General features: G+C 47.3%; 1 protein-coding gene across 5 annotated transcripts in view; it reads left to right on the top strand.

Moving 5' to 3' along the window:
- Positions 1-18,467, top strand: part of EVA1C (eva-1 homolog C) — a 91,703-nt gene that overhangs the window by 47,952 nt on the left and 25,284 nt on the right. For all 5 annotated transcript variants that reach the window (XM_061134108.1, XM_061134107.1, XM_061134111.1 and 2 more), the window contains one exon: positions 9,286-9,438. In XM_061134108.1, the coding sequence (XP_060990091.1) occupies positions 9,286-9,438 (153 nt within the window). The remainder of the gene's footprint in view (positions 1-9,285; positions 9,439-18,467) is intronic.

Genomic DNA, 18,467 nt, shown 5'->3' with positions numbered 1-18,467 from the left:
AGTGGCTTCTCTTGTTGCAGAGCACGGGCTCTAGGGCACTCGGGCTTCAGTAACTGTGGCTCGGGGGCTCAGTAATTACAGCTTGTAGGCTCTAGAGCACAGGCTCAGTAGTCATGGCATCTGGGCTTAGTTACTGTGCGACATGTGGGATCCTCCCAGACCAGGGATCAAACCCGTGTCCCCCTGCATTGGCAGCCAGATTCTTAGCCACTGGACCACCAGGGAAGCCCACCTCTGAGTGTTTTTAGAAATCCCTCCGAGTATGTAAAATTCGGTGGTACTGATGCTAAAGGTACCGGGTGGCAAGAGACTGCAATTGCTTTTCCCAAGTATGGGGAGCTGGTTCTCCGTTTCAAAGGAGGGCTTGTTGTGAGGTTCCCCCCCACCCCCTCAGCCGCAGGGCGGCTTGTTCTTCTGGGGTGGCCGATGGCACAGCTGCCGCCTGAGCCCACGATGACAGACCTTTACGAGCTGGCTTCTTCCCACTTTCGTCTTCAGCCGGTCATCCTGAAGTGACATCTTTCCTAAGAAAAAGAAGAGGACTTGGTGGGAGCAACCTTTCCTATTCTTTTTTTTTTTCCCGGCCATTTCTGTGCAGCATGTGAGATCTCAGTTCCCCGACCAAGGATCGAACCTGCACCCCCTGCAGTGGGAGCTTGGAGTGTTAACCACTGGATCGCCAAGGAAGTCTCCAACCTCTTCCATGCTGATTCTTGCAATTTTCTCCACTGACTTCCCGCCTTTCTAATGCACACCAGTTTTGTGGTTAACCTGTTGCAGTCCCCAAATAATTGCTGTTCCGTGAGGAGGTCCCACCTCCAGGCGTGGAGGGCCTGAGAGAAGCGTAGGTAATTACAGGTTCCTGGTACTACTTGAAAAACTTGTTGGAAAGACAGCAGTGTGCTAGCAACATTTAGCCAACGGTCGGGGATGAAATTTTGTAAAATTCTGCACTGCCACCACAATGCAGTACTTCATCCAGACACACACTCAGACTCACACTCACATGTGCACCCACCCACTGTCACTCACAGTGCACACACCTGGACTCTCACACGTGCGTACCATCACACCCATAGTATACACATACACACTGTCACTCATGTAGCCACACACTCACTCGCAAGTACACACAATCACAAACTCCCACAAATAGGCCCAAACTTTGCAGAACAGTCTACCCCCGCCCCCCAGGAATTCTCACCAACTCCTTCCCCACTCAGGAGACTCAGGAAATTCACTTCTAGATGCCCATGCTCTTAGAGGCACCTGATCTCAGAAATGACCACACTAGGGGCTTCCCTGGTGGCCTGGTGGTTAAGACTCCGTGTTCCCAATGCAGGGGGCCTGGGTTCAATCCCTGATCCGGGAACTAGATCCCACATGCGGCAACTAAAGATCCCTAGTGCCCTAATGAAGTCCCAGCACAGCCAAAAAAACAAAAAAAGAGCCACCCCCACCCAAAAAAAGACGACACCCTTGGCCACACCTTGTCTGCCTAAGCTTCGCCTTCTTTTCCCCTTCTGCCGATTTGTTGTGATAGTCTCTGACATTTTCTATCTGTTGGACACTTGCTTATGGTAAAAAGCTGGGCAGGACCAGCGTCTAAAAGAAGTGAAAAGGCCCTTGTGAAATCAGCAGGACCCCGGAAAAGCTAGTGCTGGTCACAGCGTGTGTCTACAGTGGGCAGTGAGGTTTGTCTGCTCATTTCACTTTGTCAGACCCTTACTAACTAACCGCTGTGCACAGGTGTGGGCCAGGTCTTGCTTATGAAGAGAACTCACATCTGGCAGAGGATTTCTGGATGGTTGTTCTGTCTTGGGTGATTTCCATTGTCGCTTCATCCAGAAAACATTTTTTGAGATCTTTACATACTTGCTTGTGTCTTAGATTCTAGGCCAAATATCTCCTTTCCCCAGAAAGACCCTCTCTTAAAAACATATCTAAATAAGACCCCTGTGCCCTTGATACTGTGCAAGAAGCTCAAAGGAGGAATTGATTGACCTCAGTTCAGGGAAGACTTTCCCAGCAAGTGATGAGGAACTCCTGGGGTCAGGTCAGAGCACAGGAAGCTCACTCCTTAGAGAAGCCTGTGGCCGCAGGTGCACGGGCCTGGAGGGGGCAAAAAGGAGCACCAGGCAGAGAGCTGGAGCAGGATTCAGGGCCCTGAGAGCCAGGGAAGGAGGTGGAGTCTTCCCGTAGGGCAGCATTTAAGCAGGAAGGGCCCTCCGATGGGGTTGTAAAGCCCCCTCTGGCTGCCTCATGTATAACAGACTAGAGGGCCAAGCCCTGTGTCTTAGTCCATCTGAGTTGCTATCACAAAATGCCATCAATGAGGTGGCTTACAATCAACAGAAATTTTTTCCTCTCAATTCTGGGTGCTGGGAAGGCCAGGATCAAGGTGCAGACTTGGTATCTTCTGACAGCCTGCTTCTCATAGACAGCTGTCCTTTTTACTCTAACCACACTTGGCAGAAAGGCAAGGAATCTCTCTGGGGTCCCATATGTAAGGGCACTAACCCCATTCATGAGGGGTGCACCCGTGAAGCTTAGGTGCTTCATCATCTAAGCACCTTCCAAAGGCCCCACCTTCTGATGTCTAATCCCACCTCCCAATCACGTGGGCATTAGGATTTCAGCAAGTGAATTTTAGGGGGACAAAGATTCAGACCAGAGCATCTTATGTGACCTGGATGGACATTGGTGACCTGGGGCACTGAAGTGTTCTGGTAGTTCCTGTGGGCTGTTATGGAATAGTGGTGGAAGTGAGGTTGTTCCCACACCCTCCTCCCTCTTTTTCTGCAACACTCTCACCTCCAGAGGTTCTTCCCCATGGCCCCAGTTCCAGTCCCTGCATAACACTCTGATTGTCCAAAGGCCCCACTGCTGAACCCGGGGCGCATGGAGCCATCTTTACCACGGGAGCCAATTTACCCCTCTCTGCCCAGCCTTACCTATGTGCAGTGACACCTGCCTTGATGGAAGTATTTACACCAGGGAACTTGGCTGAGGCTACAAATCAGGGCACATTCACGTATTTGTTTTTTTTTTGGAGAGTATTTTATCAGCAGTCCTCACTAGAATCTTCTTTCCTTGATTGTGTGCCATGCTTTACCTCATCCTTAAATCTCATCCCTTTGGAGAACTTTTGGTTTCAGCAAGTCTTTGAATTTAGAGTTCATGTTCTTGTCTGCTGTGGAGCTGCCGTGTGATCTTGGGCAGTGGAGGGAAATGTTCTGAGCCTCCGTAACTCAATTATAAAATAAAGATAACACACAATACACTTTCTATGCAGGGCTGCTGCAAAGAATAAAAATACAGCTCTGTGTGTAAAATGCTTAGGACCTGTCAGGGAGTTGAGTTCAGGCACTGGTAGCTATTATCCCCAAGTGGCAGATTAAAGTGAGTCTTTTAAATTTTTTTAACTTATTTGTTTATTTTATTTTTGACTGCATTGGGTCTTCATTGCTGTGTGGGGGCTTTCTCTAGTTGCAGTGAGAGGGACCACTCTCTAGGTGAGTGGGCTTCGCACTGCAGTGACTGCTCTTGCGGCAGAGCATGGGATCCAGAGCATCCAGGCTTCAGTGGTTGCAGCTCTCAGGCTGTGAAGCATGGGCACCATAGTTTTGGTGCGTGGATTTAGTTGCCCCATGGTGTGGAATCTTCCTGGACCAGGGATCAAACGCATGTCTCCTGCATTGGCAGGCAGATTCTTAACCACTGGACCACCAGGGAAGTCCTTAAGTAATTCTTGCTAAAGATATGAATGACTGCAAGGCAGTGACATACCAGTGGTTGGGGTGGGGCTGTGTGTGCTCTGCCCCAGGTAATAGCGGGGTGCATTGTCCGTTGAGGACTTAAAAACGCAATGTGCGTGTGTGTACTCATTCGCTTCACTTGTGTCTGACTCTGTGACACTATAGACTCTAGCCTGCCAGGCTCCTCTGCCAGGGGATTCTCCAGGCAAGAATACTGGAGTGCGTTGCCATTTCCTTCTCCAGGAGAAGCCCCTAAAACACAATAAAAGAGGCTAAATAGTTGTCTTCACGTTAACGTTGTCATGTTCATTGGCAGCTGTAAATAATGTCAATCATAACATATTCCCATCAGGGCAAAGCACCAATGCTGAAAGCTTGGCTTCTGTGCACTGGTGCTGAATTGAATCTCAGAGGCAGAGTTTTGAGTGAAGTAGAAAAAGGATGGCTTTACCGCTTTGCCAGGGAAAGGGGGACACAGCATGCTGCTGCCTCAAAAAACTGCAAGTCCCAGCCCGTGGGGGTCTGGTGAGGCGTTTCATAGCAGTGGTTCAGGGGGGCTTGCTGATAAGGTTAGGGTGTGTGCAGGGCCTGGACTCCTTTAATCGGGCCTCAGGTGGTGTTCTCTGAATGAAGAATGCTAACACCTTCCAAAAGCTCCGAAGGATTGATGCTTTTGAACTGTGGTGTTGGAGAAGAGTCTTGAGAGTCCCTTGGACTGCAAGGAGATCCAACCAGTCCATGCTAAAGGACATCAACCCTGAATATTCATTGGAAGGACTGATGTTGAAGCTGAAACTCCAATCCTTTGGCCACCTGATGCGAAGAACTGACTCATTGGAAAAGACCCTGATGCTGGGAAAGATTGAAGGCGGGAGGAGAAGGGGAAGACAGAGGATGAGATGGTTGGATGGCATCACTGACTCCATGGACATGAGTTTGAGTAAACTCCGAGAGTTGGTGATGAACAGGGAGGCCTGGCGTGCTGCAGTCCATGTGGTCGCAAAGAGTCGGACACGACTGAGCAACTGAACTGAGCTGAACACCTTCCATTCATTGCGAATTTTAGTTCTGTAAAGAGTTCAAAGATATTGCTGTGTGTATCCCCCGAGAAGGAACCAGGACCTGCCCTAAGGCTGCACTATTGTTTCTTGGCTACTCTTCTCTAGTTTCCGCATGTCCTCTCTTCTCTGATTAGCAACTGTTCTGATCTGCCCTTTGCAGTTCAGGGAATATCATGGAGGCTGGAGTCTATTCCCTCCAAACAAGAAGCAGGGGCCAGAAAGACTTCCATGCCCAGGAGTCCCTGCTCGGATTCATCTCTCCCACTACCCATCTCTGAAAGGCCGCTGGTGATGTGCAGATCAGCTGATGTGCAGATCCGTGTTAAAGGGGAATGAATCGCACACGTCGGCCTCTAGTGAGGAGGGAGAATTTGCCACCTTTAAACCTGGGTGGTTGTAACTGCACCCAGGCTCCTGGGTAAAGCATCCAAACCCACACGGATGTTGGCAATACATTTCTGCAAAGGCTGCCCACACCTTTTCTTTTCTGATACCATCCAGCACTCTGACTCACCTCTGACACAAGTTCTAGTTCTCCAAGAAAAGCGGCAATTATGTTACTAGTACCATTGTTTTTAGAACCCAGAAATGTCACTCTTCCGATGACAGTGAATTAATACATTCCCAAGGAACCAAGAGACTCAGCAGCATACAGTGGTAACCCCAAGCATGTAACATGACACGCACAGGTCCCTCCATTCCAGGAAGTGATTTGCCCGTAATCTGGGGACAGAAACCACTGGAGGCCTTACATGGGGGTGTTGCGTTACTCTGGGTGAGTTTTTGGCTTATACCGAGGCTGGTACCTTTAATCTATGGATCTTAAAAACCAGGCAGGTGGGGACTACTAAATACTGCACTCCATGGGACCGCAGGAGTTGGACATGACTTAGCAACTAAACCACCACCACCACCAAATGCATTTCATGACATGCCTTAAAAAAGCTCTTCTAATTTTAAAAAGTTCTGATAAAAAAGAAAGAAACCATTCCTGTTCAAAAATTTCCGGAATACTGAGATAAGGCTTGGGTTTTCGTCCTGCCTTCTCCCTCCTCCTTTTTTGGTGAGCTCTGCCAATGGAGGGCATTCTTAGCATTTTTGGTATTCTTCTAGTTGGAAGGGTGCTTGGGCTCATTTGGTGTGTCTACCCCGAGCCCTCTGTTCTGCATCAAAGGCTGTCTCTCACACTGGACCTTTGAAGTCAGGCAGTATTTTGGTGTTGGTGGGATTTAGTGTTTGCTCATCAAAATCTCTGAAGAACTCAGAGCAGTGCGGATATGACTCACCGAAATCAAACCTTCCAATGTCAAGGTCAGACTCCGTGTTCTTTTTATTAAGAAAAAGAAAACAAAACTTTTCTTGGCTCTACGTTTAAACTGCTTTATTAAGATTTTAGCATTGGGTAAAGGGCTTCCGAAACATTTGCTTAGTCATCACTTGACTTTTTCCTCCTCTGATGGGTCCTTGCAGGTATGTGCAAATCCTAGACAGGATAAGGATTCTGGGAACATCTGTAACTTGCTTTCTGCTCTGCATCTCTCATTCATGAATCTTCCCATCAACATGTTCTAAAGAACCATTGCCCAAGTTTTCTAGCACCGGAGCTGATGGTAATCTTGAGATACTAAAATTTTTCCTTCAAGCACTTCAAAAGCTTGGCCTCACTGCTCCTTCTATGTTTTCAGGCATGGGGATTTACAAGTTACCGAAAGGTGGAATTTCTATTAGGAAATTATTTTCTTTCATGTTTTAAGATTGGGACTTAAGCATCGGTAATTCCAGGATATGAAGGTCCCGCTGGCCACCTTTGCCCTGATGTTTACTGCTCACACCTTCTCCTTCAGGGAATTTCAGAATGGTTTGATCGCAACCCAGAGTAAGAAAAACATTTTGTCTCTTGGCGCAACATAACCACACACAACTAAAAGGAATCCTTTATTAAATAGTGTTTATCTTTACTTTATATGATGCACTTTGAAGTTTTCTGAACTATTCTTTTTTTTTTTTTTTTTGATTTCTAATCATGACTCATTAAATTGATTTCATGATGGGCCTCAGACGACAACTGGGAAATTTTGATTTGAGGGATCAGCCTGCACCTCCAATCCAGGGAAGAAAAGTGGAATAAAAACATGAGTGGGAGAGAAATAAAATGGTGGGTGTGGGGGTGATGGGAGGTGTGGACTAGTTTTCCTTGTTCTTCCTCCCCATCCTGGAATTTAGCTCGTGTTTGCTGGTGACACCAGTGCTTGTCTGGCTGTAAGATGTGCTCCTGGTTGCCATTTCAAAGTAGAAAAAAGCTAGGATTGGAGTGACAGAGTGCGGCTAGCATTTTTTCATGGTTTTTCTTATAAAAACATTTGGAGGGGGCGGGAGAGAACCACACATGCAAAGAAATAACCTTGGTCCCCTTTAGGTTTTCCTTTGCTTTTATTTTGCGGAGTCCAAAATCAGTGGGAGGCTAGGAAAAGATATTTATCGCATGTAAGAGACAAAAGTTCAAAAGTTAGCATGCAGCATCTATGAATGCTTCCTACAAACGATTTTCTAAAAATCCAAAACATAACATGCAAAGGATAAGAAGAGGTGGTTCACAGAAGGGCTGTTTTGATGATTAAATTCACTGAGACATACCAAGGTCCTAGAACAAGCCCCAAGTTCAGAGAAACGGCTCAGTTAATATTAGCGATTGTTGTTTTAAAAATATCTTTGTTGGGACTTCCCTAGTGGTCCAGTGGCTGAGACTCCACACTCTCAATGCAGGCTGCCTGGGGTTCAATTCCTGGTCAGGGAACTAGATCCCACATGCCACAGCTAAGAGTTTGCATGTTGCAACTAAAGATCCCACATGCCAACGTACACAGAAGATCCCACAACTAAGACCCAGCGCAGCCAAATAAATAAAAATAAGGCAGAAATGTCTTTGCTGAGGTATAACTTACACAGCATTGCACTCACTTGTTTTAAGTGTCCAGCTCAACTATTTTTAGTAACTGTACTGAGTTGTGCAACCACGACATCAGACCACCTACAGAACATTTCCATCGTCTCAAAATACTTCCGTGTCCACTTGTCATTGTCACTTCCTGTCCCCAACCCTCAGCCTCAGAAAACCACCAACCTTCATTCTGTCTCTAGAGGTTTGCTTTTACTGTATATCTCACAGAAATGGAATCACATATTAGGTGGTCTTTTGTGTCTGTGGTGTTATTATTTTTAATACTATTATAATAATAGTATTATTATTTAATATTATTTTAAATACTATTATTACTTTAAAAATACTAAAAAAATCCATTCATTAGTAAACATTTAAATTAATTGCATTTTTTTTTTTTGGTACAGTCCATAAAAAAAAACAATAAACTCTATTTTCTCCAGGGTGCATTTATAATGTCACCTATGTATAATGTTGCAAAGAGAATTTCACTGTGGTACTCAGATTAAACAAATAAACTTCTTGTAAATTCTTTGAGGACTAACCATGAGCTGGAATCTTCCTCTCCTGGGACCTACACCAGCCCGAGGGCCTGTTGTTCCGGAACTGCCAAACTTGGAACCAGCTCTTCACACCTCCAAAGAGGGATTCTTTTTTTTCATCTTCTTTTCCGTTAGGGTTTATCACACGCTGTTGGATGTAGTTCCCTATGCTGTGTAATAGGACGTTGTGTTTCCAGGAGGAATTGTTCACAGACACGGTGCCTTGTTTTTTGTTCCTTTCCTGGAAAAGGAAATAATTTGCTTGTGCGTAGTTTCTCTGTCTCTTGGTAGATACACAAATGGGACGTGAGAATGTTGTGAAGTTGGGTGGTAAGGTTTCGCTGGACTCCCTCTGAGATTATTCTTGGTCTTTACCTGTGTGGGGGCTTCCCAGATGACACTAATGGTAAAGAACCCTCCGGCCAATACAGGAGACTCAAGAGATGCGGGTTCAATTCCTGGGCCAGGAAGATCCCTGGAGGAGGAAACGGCAACCCCCTCCAGTGTTCTTGCCTAGCAAGTCCCACGGACAGAGGAGCCTGGGGGGCTACAGTCCAAGGGTCACAAAGAGTTGGACACAACTGGGGGACTAAGCATGCAGCTGTGGGGGTCCCGAGATGACCTTTGAGAAAAGGCTCCCTGGAATCAAGAAACCTGTGTGTTCAGGTGGGGAAGGAGAGTGAAGTCCCTCTATGGCCAGGCTTGTCCTAGGGCTGGCCCAGCGCGCCCTGCCCTCTCCACCCCGACGTCCCTCCTCCTCTGTTTGGGCTTCAGTGTCATCCCTGGGTCTCTACCCTGGTCCACTCATTGCTGCCCCCGCAGAAGGATTGCAGGGTCAGAGAGCCCCTGGCAGGCAGGGCCATGCTGTCTGTCCCCTTCCGGGGGTGCAGCCCCTCGGGGGATGGGAGCTGCCTGGGACGTGGGCAATGCTCACGGAGTCCTTCTGGGGAAGCTGATGGTGCTGCTGATTTTGGTTTCTGCTTCAGATGAATTAAAAAACAAAACCGTGTGTGAAGACCACGAGCTGAAACTGCACTGCCACGAGTCCAAGTTCCTCAACATCTACTCTGCGACCTACGGCAGGAGGACCCAGGAGAGGGACGTCTGCACCTCGGAAGCCGGGCGGCTCCCCCCCTTTGGTAGGTGTCTTATGTGGGTGCTATCAGGGTGCTGTCCGAGGAGCCTGGGGCTCCGGTCTCCACTGGCTGGTACCCTGGCTAGAGGGAAAGTCAAGGGCGAGGGGAACCCCTCACCAGGGTCTGCCTCCTTCTGCCCCCAAGCCATTGCATAATCCATCTGGCATTGTCGTTATTGAGTGCCTGCTGTATGCAAGGCCCATCCCAGGCTTGGGAGAGTCATTAGTGACCGACAGTCTACCTGGAGCTGACCTTCCCGTGGTGGACGAGGATGCGATGTGAAAGCAGATAATGCACGAGCTCATACCTCACATTTCAGGTACTGATAAGCATTAAGGGCACAAGCCGGTGCGGAAAGGAGAGGGCAGGCTGGCAGCTGGGGTGCTGCAGGGAGGCACAGAGTAAACGGGTGATGGCGTGCTGAGCAGAGACGCAAGGAGGAGAGCCTGCAGACCTTGGGGAAGGTGTCCAAGTGGAGAGAAGAGCCAGGGGAAGGCTCTGAGCCTGCAGGCTGAAGAAGAGCTCAACGAGTCACTCTGAGAAATCTGCAGTGTGGAGCTAAGACATGTCTGAAAGGCCCATCCTTCAAGTGAAGGTGAAGGGGTTAGTCGCTCAATTGTGTCCAACTCTTTGCAATCCCATGGACTCTTTGCAATCCCACCAGTATCCTCTGTCCATGGGATTCTCCAGGCAAGAATATTGGAGTGGGTTGCCATGCCCTCCTCCAGTGGATCTTCCCGACCCAGGGATCGAACCCAGGTCTCCTGTCTTGCAGGAAGATTCTTTATCATCTGAGCCACCAGGGAAACATTCCACCCTTCAAAGTCACCTTCTGTTATTATTAGGGCTCTCCAGAGAAACAGAATCAGTAGGTGATAGTTAGACAGATAGATAGACTGCTTTGAAAGAATTGACTCACGCAGTTGTGTGGCCTGGCAAGTTTGAATCTGTAGGGCAGGTTAGTGGTCTGAAAATGCAGGTAAGAGTTGATGTTCGGTCTTGAGCCTGAATTCCACAGGACAGCAGACTGGAAATACTGGTAGAGTTTTGTATTTCAGCCTGGAGAAAAGCTTTTTCAGATGACCTGTCTTTGCGCTTGAAGCCTTCCATGGATCAGTTGAGGTCCACTCAAGTTATGGAGGGTAACCTGCTTTACTCAAAGTTTGCTGATTTAGTGTTAGTCGTATCTTTTTAAAATTTAAATGCAGGTGATTTACAGTGTTTCAGGTGTACGGCAAAGTGATTCAGTTTTATAGACACGCGTGCTCACTCGGTCGTGTCTGACTCTGCGACCCCACGGGCCACACAGCCCACAGCGCTCCTCTGTCCATGGGATTCTCCAGGCAAGAATACCAGAGTGGGTTGCCATTTCCTCCTCCAGGGGATCTCCCCACCCAAGGATCAAATCTGCGTCTCTTGCATCTCCTGCATTGGCAGGTGGATTCTTTACCTTTTGCCACCTTTTACAGATTCTTTCCCATTGTAGGTTATTACAAGATGTTGAATATAATTCCCTGTGCTATACAGTAGGTCCTTGTTGTTTATCTATTTTAGATGTAATGTATCTGTTAACTCCAAATTCCTAATCTATCCTGCCTCTTTACTCCTGTGATAATCATAAGTTTATTCTCTATGTCTAATGTTAGCCATATCTTTAAAATGCCTTCAAAACAACATCTAGACTGGTGTCTGACCAAACCCCTGGGCACCGTAGTCTGGCCAAAATGACACACGAAGTTAACGATCCCAGTCCCCAATCTGCGGTGGTGAAACAACCTCGCCTAGACCTGCTGTGTTGCCAGGGAGAACAGACTCAATTGTGAAACAGCAAAAAAGGTGCACTTCACTCATCAAATTTCAAATGAGCTCCTTATTGTGTTAAATTGTTGCAGCGGGTCCCTGGATCACATGTGGAATGAAACATTAATTTTAAAAAGAAGTTCATGAGTAAGTAATACCTTGGATCTGGGGGTAAAAAAAGGAAAGAAAGTGACCTAGCCACTGAGACAGACTCTCAGGCAAGACTAGAGAGAGAACCAAACACCAGTTCACAAGGAACACGTGTCCCATGTCTCTGAGGCCCCTCGCCCAGCATTCAGGGAAGAAAGGCCCTTGGTCAGGAGAGTGGAGGGTGTCTGAAGGACAGCCCAGCAGACAGCAGAAGCAGCCTGAAGTGGGCATCCAACCTCTCTTAATTAGCCCCCATCTTAACAGGCTTGGCTGCCACGTGGGTAGAGAGACACTCATGGGGTGGCTCCCCCTGTCTGTCCATGCCCGGGGCCCCGGAAGGTGACCTGTGAGTTTGGAAACTCCAGTTTCCCTCTCATATAACATCTGCATGCGTTCATGTCTCTACCCGGTCCTCCCTTTGTTCCTGCTGCTGCATTAGATCAAGGGACCATTGCCTGGTCACCTCAGGAGGCCCCCTGTCCGTGGACATGGCTTTCCCCCCAGGGTGGCCAGAGGCAGCCTTCTAAAGGGCCAGTCTGATCACTGCCCCCCGGCATGTCCTCCAGGGGCTCCCTATGTCCTCTGGTTTGCTTAGCTGAACAAGGCACCCGGATGACCTGACCTCTATCTACAGAAAGGTATTATACTGCTTAACCTCAGTGTGGGGTCACTTAATATTAATCAGGGGTTCTTCTGAGCAGAAGTTGGTAGATCCACATGCAGGCTGAATGACTGATGTTCTGAAAGTTGCTGCCTTACGTTCCTGGGAAGTTGGATTCAGGAGTTAGGGTTAAAGTGATAAGTCATCAGCCAAAGAAAACATTAGCAGACACCGTGGCTAAAAGACAGGTTCCCATGGAGAGTTCAAGGAATCCTCGAGTCAGTCATGAATAAGCCTTGTTGACTCGGGCAAAGTCTGTGAATGGGACACTGAGCCCTTTGCTTGGCTGGTCAGTTTTAAAAGCTTGAAGCCCTGGCTGAGTCACATGGCGAAACCCCTGCCCTCTTCCCCCACCTCCCTCCCTGCCCCACAACTGCATTCATGACCCAACACCCCGTGTCAGAGACCTACAGGCCTCAGGCTCTGCAGTGTGAATGGGTCCACGCGAAAATGAAAGGGTCCTTGAAAGTGCCCATTCATCTCACCATCTTGGGTCCCCACCCACTCACCATCTCAAATGCCCATTGATTTCTTTTTTAGCAGCAGAAACTTTTTGTATTAGGGTATAGCCAATCAACAGTGTTGTGGTAGTCTCAGGGGAAGAGGCAGAGGGACTCAGTCATACATACACATGTATCCGTTCTCCCCCAAAACCTTCTCCCATCCAGGCTGGAAGTGCCCACTCGTCTTGTCCCCCAGCTCTCTGTGAAGGTCTCAACTCGGTTCTCACCTTCGGGTCAGCACTGCAGGGCGGAACTGTACATGTGTGCAGCGCCAGGAAACCTTGGCTGCCAGTGCCAATGAGTTTTCTTAATCTTACTGAACGCTAAGAAATTCTCTACTCCTCGGTGCAGGTAAACTGTCCATGAAGGCTTTAAATTGCACTTGCCATTTTTGTCCCACAGAGTCGTCAGTTTCCCATCTGGTGTAAGCACACTTTAATGTCCCCCACTTTAGAAAGCTGGACTCCCTCTTTTGACCCCCAGCCCCCTTCCGCTGCGTCTGAAAGCCTTGTGGGCACTCCCTGCACTCAGGATCCCAAATCCAGCCCGTTTGCTCCCAGCCCGCTCTGGACTTCTGTCATCTAGACTACCTGGGCCTCCTCCCTTCTCCTTGATTCTGTTCCCTCCCTTAGCCGCTTCTTTGCTTAGCAGTCGGAGGGAGTCTATCTAAGGCAACTCAGATCACAGCCCCCATCCCACTTGAAGCCCCCCACTCTGTCTTCTGTAATTAGAATGAATCCCATCCCCAGTCGTGGTCCTGCATCCCTCTCTCCTTCCTTCTCTGCCTCTGGAACCCTGCTCACTCATTCACACTGTCGTGCCTTTGCACACGCTCTGCCTTTGGGCTGGGATGTTCTCAGCCACATCTTCGCGTGGCCAGCTTCATTTCATCACTCGGGAATCCACTCGGACGTCATCTCAGGGATCTTCCCAGGCACCCTGCCAGCGTGGCACCTCGTCCGGGTCTCCGCCTCGAGCTGTCCTTGTCTGATGGTCTCCACAGTCTGGAGTCACTTAGGTGCCTGGTCTCTCTACCCAGGAGAAGGCCAGCACTGCAAAGGTGACGTGTGTCTGTGCCATGAGGATTCCCAGCCAGCAGAGGAGGGCCTGGCACAGAGTAGGTGCCCGAGTGAATCTTGAGCCCAGTGAATGAATCAGAACCACCGACATACCCCCCTTCCTAAGTGGGGTGAGCCACACTGGGCTCAGCAAGTGGATGGTTGCCGGCTGGTACGTGGGCCTGGTGTTGTCGTAGCTTCCAACCTCTCGTGAGATGCTGGAAATCTGATTTTTTTTTTTTAATGTCAAGTTTTCCAACTTTTAAAACACTGTAAGAGCCAAACAAAACATGCCTACAGGCCACATCCGGTCCACGGCAGCCGGCGTGAGATCTCTGCTCTCGGTTCCCAGTTATTACGGCGGCTCAGCCTTAGTGCTTTGAAGAAGGAGAAAGCGCTGTTTATTTTTGGCCCTGGAACCTGGCTTGAACTTGGAAGGATAGTTGCCTGGAGGCCAAGTGGTCAGGGCTCACCGTGGGCCTCTGCAAGGGGATGTGTGTGCTTTTCCTCTTGCGATATAAGCTAACGTCTGGGGCAGTCCCGCAGGCTGAGTCTGGGTACCCAGGGCAGCTCGTCACACGCAGTCAGGAAGCAGAGCGGAGCAAAGCTTTACCTCTCAATTACTCGGCAAGAGGATGAGACAGCTAGGTAGCATCACCGACTCAGTGGACATGAACTTGAGCAAACTCTGGGAGCCAGTGAAGGACGGGAAGCCTGGCGTGCTGAGGTGTTACCAGCCACTGCACCCCAGTTACTATTGCATTGTAATGAAATACTCCCAAGTTTAATGACTTAAAAGCAAAAATGAGCGATTAGCACCTCACAGTTTCTGGGGGTCAGAACTGAGAGGACACAAAATTCTATGGTTTAAGGCACCCAGTGTGTGGCCTTTGTTACCGCAGCCCTAGGAACTAACACAAAGGCTGATTATCACAGCTTTCAAGCAAAAAAATTAGAAAGAGCAGCAAGGCTGATGACCTTGCCAGCTGTCAAAAGTGATACTTTTGGACTGTGGAGTTGGAGAAGACTCTTGAGAGTCCCTTGGACTGCAAGGAGATCCAACCAGTCCATCCTAAAGGAGATCAGTCCTGGGTGTTCATTGGAAGGACTGATGCTGAAGCTGAAACTCCAATACTTTGGCCACCTCATGCAAAGAGTTGACTCATTTGAAAAGACCCTGATGCTGGGAAAGATTGAAGGCGGGAGGAGAAGGGGACGACAGAGAATGAGATGGTTGGATGGCATCACCGACTCTATGGACATGAGTTTGAGTAAACTCCGGGAGTTGCTGAAGGACAGGGAAGCCTGGTGTGCTGCAGTCCATGGGGTCACAGAGAGTCAAGACACAACTGAGCGACTGAACTGAACTGAACTGTCATACAGGTTTAAACACAATCTGGTGTCTCTGGTGTCTCTCTTGAAGGTGATGACCCAAAGACATTTCTGAAAGATCTTCAGGGAAGTCAGATCCTTCAGAACTTACAGCTCCTCTTGGGACTCCCCTGGAGGTTCAGTAGTTAAGACTTGCGCTTCCAATGCAGGGGGCACAGGTTTGATTCCTGGTCAGGGAACTAAGATCTGACATGTCACGTGGTGCAGCCAAAATTTTTTTTTTAAAAGGAAGAAGTTATGGCTCCTCTATTGGAAAAGAAACTGAAAGAAAATAGGAAAGTGTTTGATCAGCGCTGGTCCCAGAGAAACCCCAGTGGAGCAGCATCTGACACAAGAAAGGATAAGCCTTCCCACAGACCTGGGAAAGCAGGCTTCCAGAAAGCTCCCTTGGCTGGGTGTCCACCATGGCACGTCATTTCCTGCAGCAGTTACACTTTCTGGGTGGGCTCCAAGGGTGCTATTTCCTTAATAAGAGAGTGAGAAAAACCACACAATGGGTCTCAAAGGCTGGACTAAGGCCACCCCAAGGCCAAGTGTGGGCAGGCCTGGACTTTTCAGCCAAAGATCAAGGTGCCAGGTGCTCCCACTGCCAAGACAGTCTCGTAAGAGCAACCAGCCTAATTATCTAAATAAACACAGGTTGTAAAGAGCGATTAACTGCAGTTTCAGTGTGAAACGGTAGCCAAAAATATAAAAATTAAACAGTTGAGTATCTTGTTATCACATGTATTGGAGTGGAGGGTAGTTTGCCAGGCAGAGAGGTGCAAACAAAATCAGCCTGGGAGGGAAATAACCACTTAAAAAAAAAGAATCCTGCCAATGGTTCAGAGCTCAGTGTCAACAAGGAAATGGTCAGAGCTACATAGGACCTGAACTGCCTTGGGCCTCTTCCTAAAAATACACCATGGGTTCTTTCACTCTCACCAGTATAAATTCTTTTGCTCCCAGGGTAACTATGAGTGCAGAAGCCTGTCTCTGTAAATCACGCTGGTCACAGGACCTCCTGGGTCCAAGAAGATTGTGGTCTTACAAATGGAGTCTTCCCTACCCCCTTCCTCTGTTAGCCTTAAGAAATATGATCAGGCACGCGTCCTAAGAAAATATAAAGTTTCTGGGGCTCTCATACAGTTCTGGCAAGAGTGTGAATTGATACAACCCTTCTGAACGGCTTGGCAGTGTATATCAAAAGCTTTAATATTTTGAATACCCTCTGACAAAGCAATCTACTTCCAAGAGTTAGAAACCGTCATGCTTGTGTGCAAGTATTTAGCTCTAAGGATGTTTCACGCAGAATTCTTTATGGCATTAAACAATGGAAACCATTGGAACATCTACCAATAGGGTATTGTAAATAGAGCTGGTACATTTATAAAGTGAGAAACTATACAACTCTTTAAAATGATGCTTATGTTAAAATTTTTCATAAATATGCTAATAAATGAGGAAAAGTAGCATACAGAGTCATATGTATATGATCCATTGAGGGGGAAGGACATTTAAATATAGAAAAGTGACTAGAAAGATGCTCTTTAAAGGTTAACCACTGTTTTTCTTGATTAGTGGAATTTACTGAGGATTTTTATTTTCCTGGTTTAGGAGTATTTGTGGCTTTCAAGTTTTCAGCTATAAACATGTATTTGAAACAGAAAAAAATAGTAGCTTACAGAAAAAACAATAATAGGTGTTGGACTTCCAAGAATAACTTCATAATTCTTTTGTTAGTTCTTTTCAATATAAGTGGCTTGTCCAGAAATCATACAACTCATTCTCAATCTTGAGATGTAAGGGTTTTTTCCAATTGATAGATGTGCTAATAATAGATAAATTTCCAATTGATAAATGTCCAAATAATAATAAGGCTCCTAAAGACAGCAAAAATATTCACAATCAACCCTGTGCACCCACAAAGCAATGAAAAATAGTAATAAAAGTGAACTACAGGGGACTGAGGAGAGATAAATTAGGGGTTTGGGATTAACAGATACACACTATATAAAGCAGGTAAACAACGAGGACCTACTGTATAGCACAGGAAACTATATTCAATATCGTGTAATAACCTATAATGGCAAAGAATCTGAAAAAGAATATATATTATAACTGAATCACTTTGCTATACCCTTGAAACTAACACAACATTGTAAATTAATCCTACTTCAATAAAAAATTTTAAATAAACTGGAAGAAAATTCAAAGGATATATCTTTACTCCTAGATAAACTTCCCGTAGCTTCTGGGGCAAATTGATGTATACAAAAGGATCATTTATCATTACATTTGCAGAAAAATTTACATTTCTGAAAAAAATTACCCCAGAGACACTCATATTGAAAAGCTGTCTTCTATCCAGATACGAATTTTGTTTTTCTTTTTAAGAAAGTTCATTTTGTATGCTTTCATTTCAAAGCAGTGTAAACTCACAAAAACTTGGAAAGTATCTTAAAATCAATAGGGGGGAAAAAATTCTTTCTCATCAGCCAAAAATAGCACCCTGAGAATCTTAGTAATTCTCCTTCCAGTATGTGTGTGTGTGTGTGTTTATTTGCAGATTAAGCTGTAGTATATAGGTTTCATCATTCCATATGCCTGTTTTCACTTGAAAGAACCAAAGAAGGCATTTAGTTTAGACTATAAATTATCTAAGTCCCAAAGGCCTTTTGTGGAGGTACCACATTCCCATCTAAGGTGATGGCCTGATGTCAGTAATGGAAACTGACAGACACTGGGCGCTGCATTGGACCCTCCAAATGTAACATCGTTCAGTGGTCATGCTGGCCAGTAAACCAGCACGGCTGTCCGTATCGTCGCCGTCCAGTGAGGACACAGGCTCAGCGAGGGAGCTCATTCACCCCCAGCGACAGCTGGTGAGAACAGTTCACGTGTATGCGGGCTTTGACTCCTGCAGTTGCTTAGCGCAGGTCTCACGGAAAGACGGTAAAAATGATGTTCCTCAAGCTATGCGGGAGGAGCACAGAGTCTCAGTGAGTTGAACAGATAGTAGGTGCTGGGCAAACAGCAGAGAAACCCCAGTGCCCTCCGGGAGCTCCCCATCCAATGAGAGATCCAGGCACAGAAGCAGCTGACGGAACACAGCGTGACTCACTCTGAGCATCACGAGTGCCCACTGCAGACCCCAGCTCCATGCAGCAGCCCGCCCGATGGGGCAGCCCACTCTGTGTCCTGGAAACCACTGCCTTCGCCCCTCAGGCTTGGGGCTGGTAGCCTCTCTCTGCTGTTCCTCACCTCAGGGCCCTGCACCGTCCTTTGAGGTGTTCATGTCCCATTCACGCCTTTGTAAAGTCTCTTTATCAAGCCCACTTTACGTGGCCCGATTTGAGCCCTGGGTGGGCTGCCAGAACACTCTTCAGGCTGTCAGTCTTTACTCTTCACAGAGACCTGCTTGATGCTCTGGCACTTCAAACCATTTCATTCCATCCTCATTGGCTGCCTGACTTGCTCTGTTTACTT

Source organism: Dama dama, chromosome 31 (assembly GCF_033118175.1).
Source record: "Dama dama isolate Ldn47 chromosome 31, ASM3311817v1, whole genome shotgun sequence".
NCBI classification, from domain to species: domain Eukaryota; kingdom Metazoa; phylum Chordata; class Mammalia; order Artiodactyla; family Cervidae; genus Dama; species Dama dama.
Note: the sequence above shows the minus strand (reverse complement) of the source record. Positions and strands in the feature narration are given on the sequence as shown.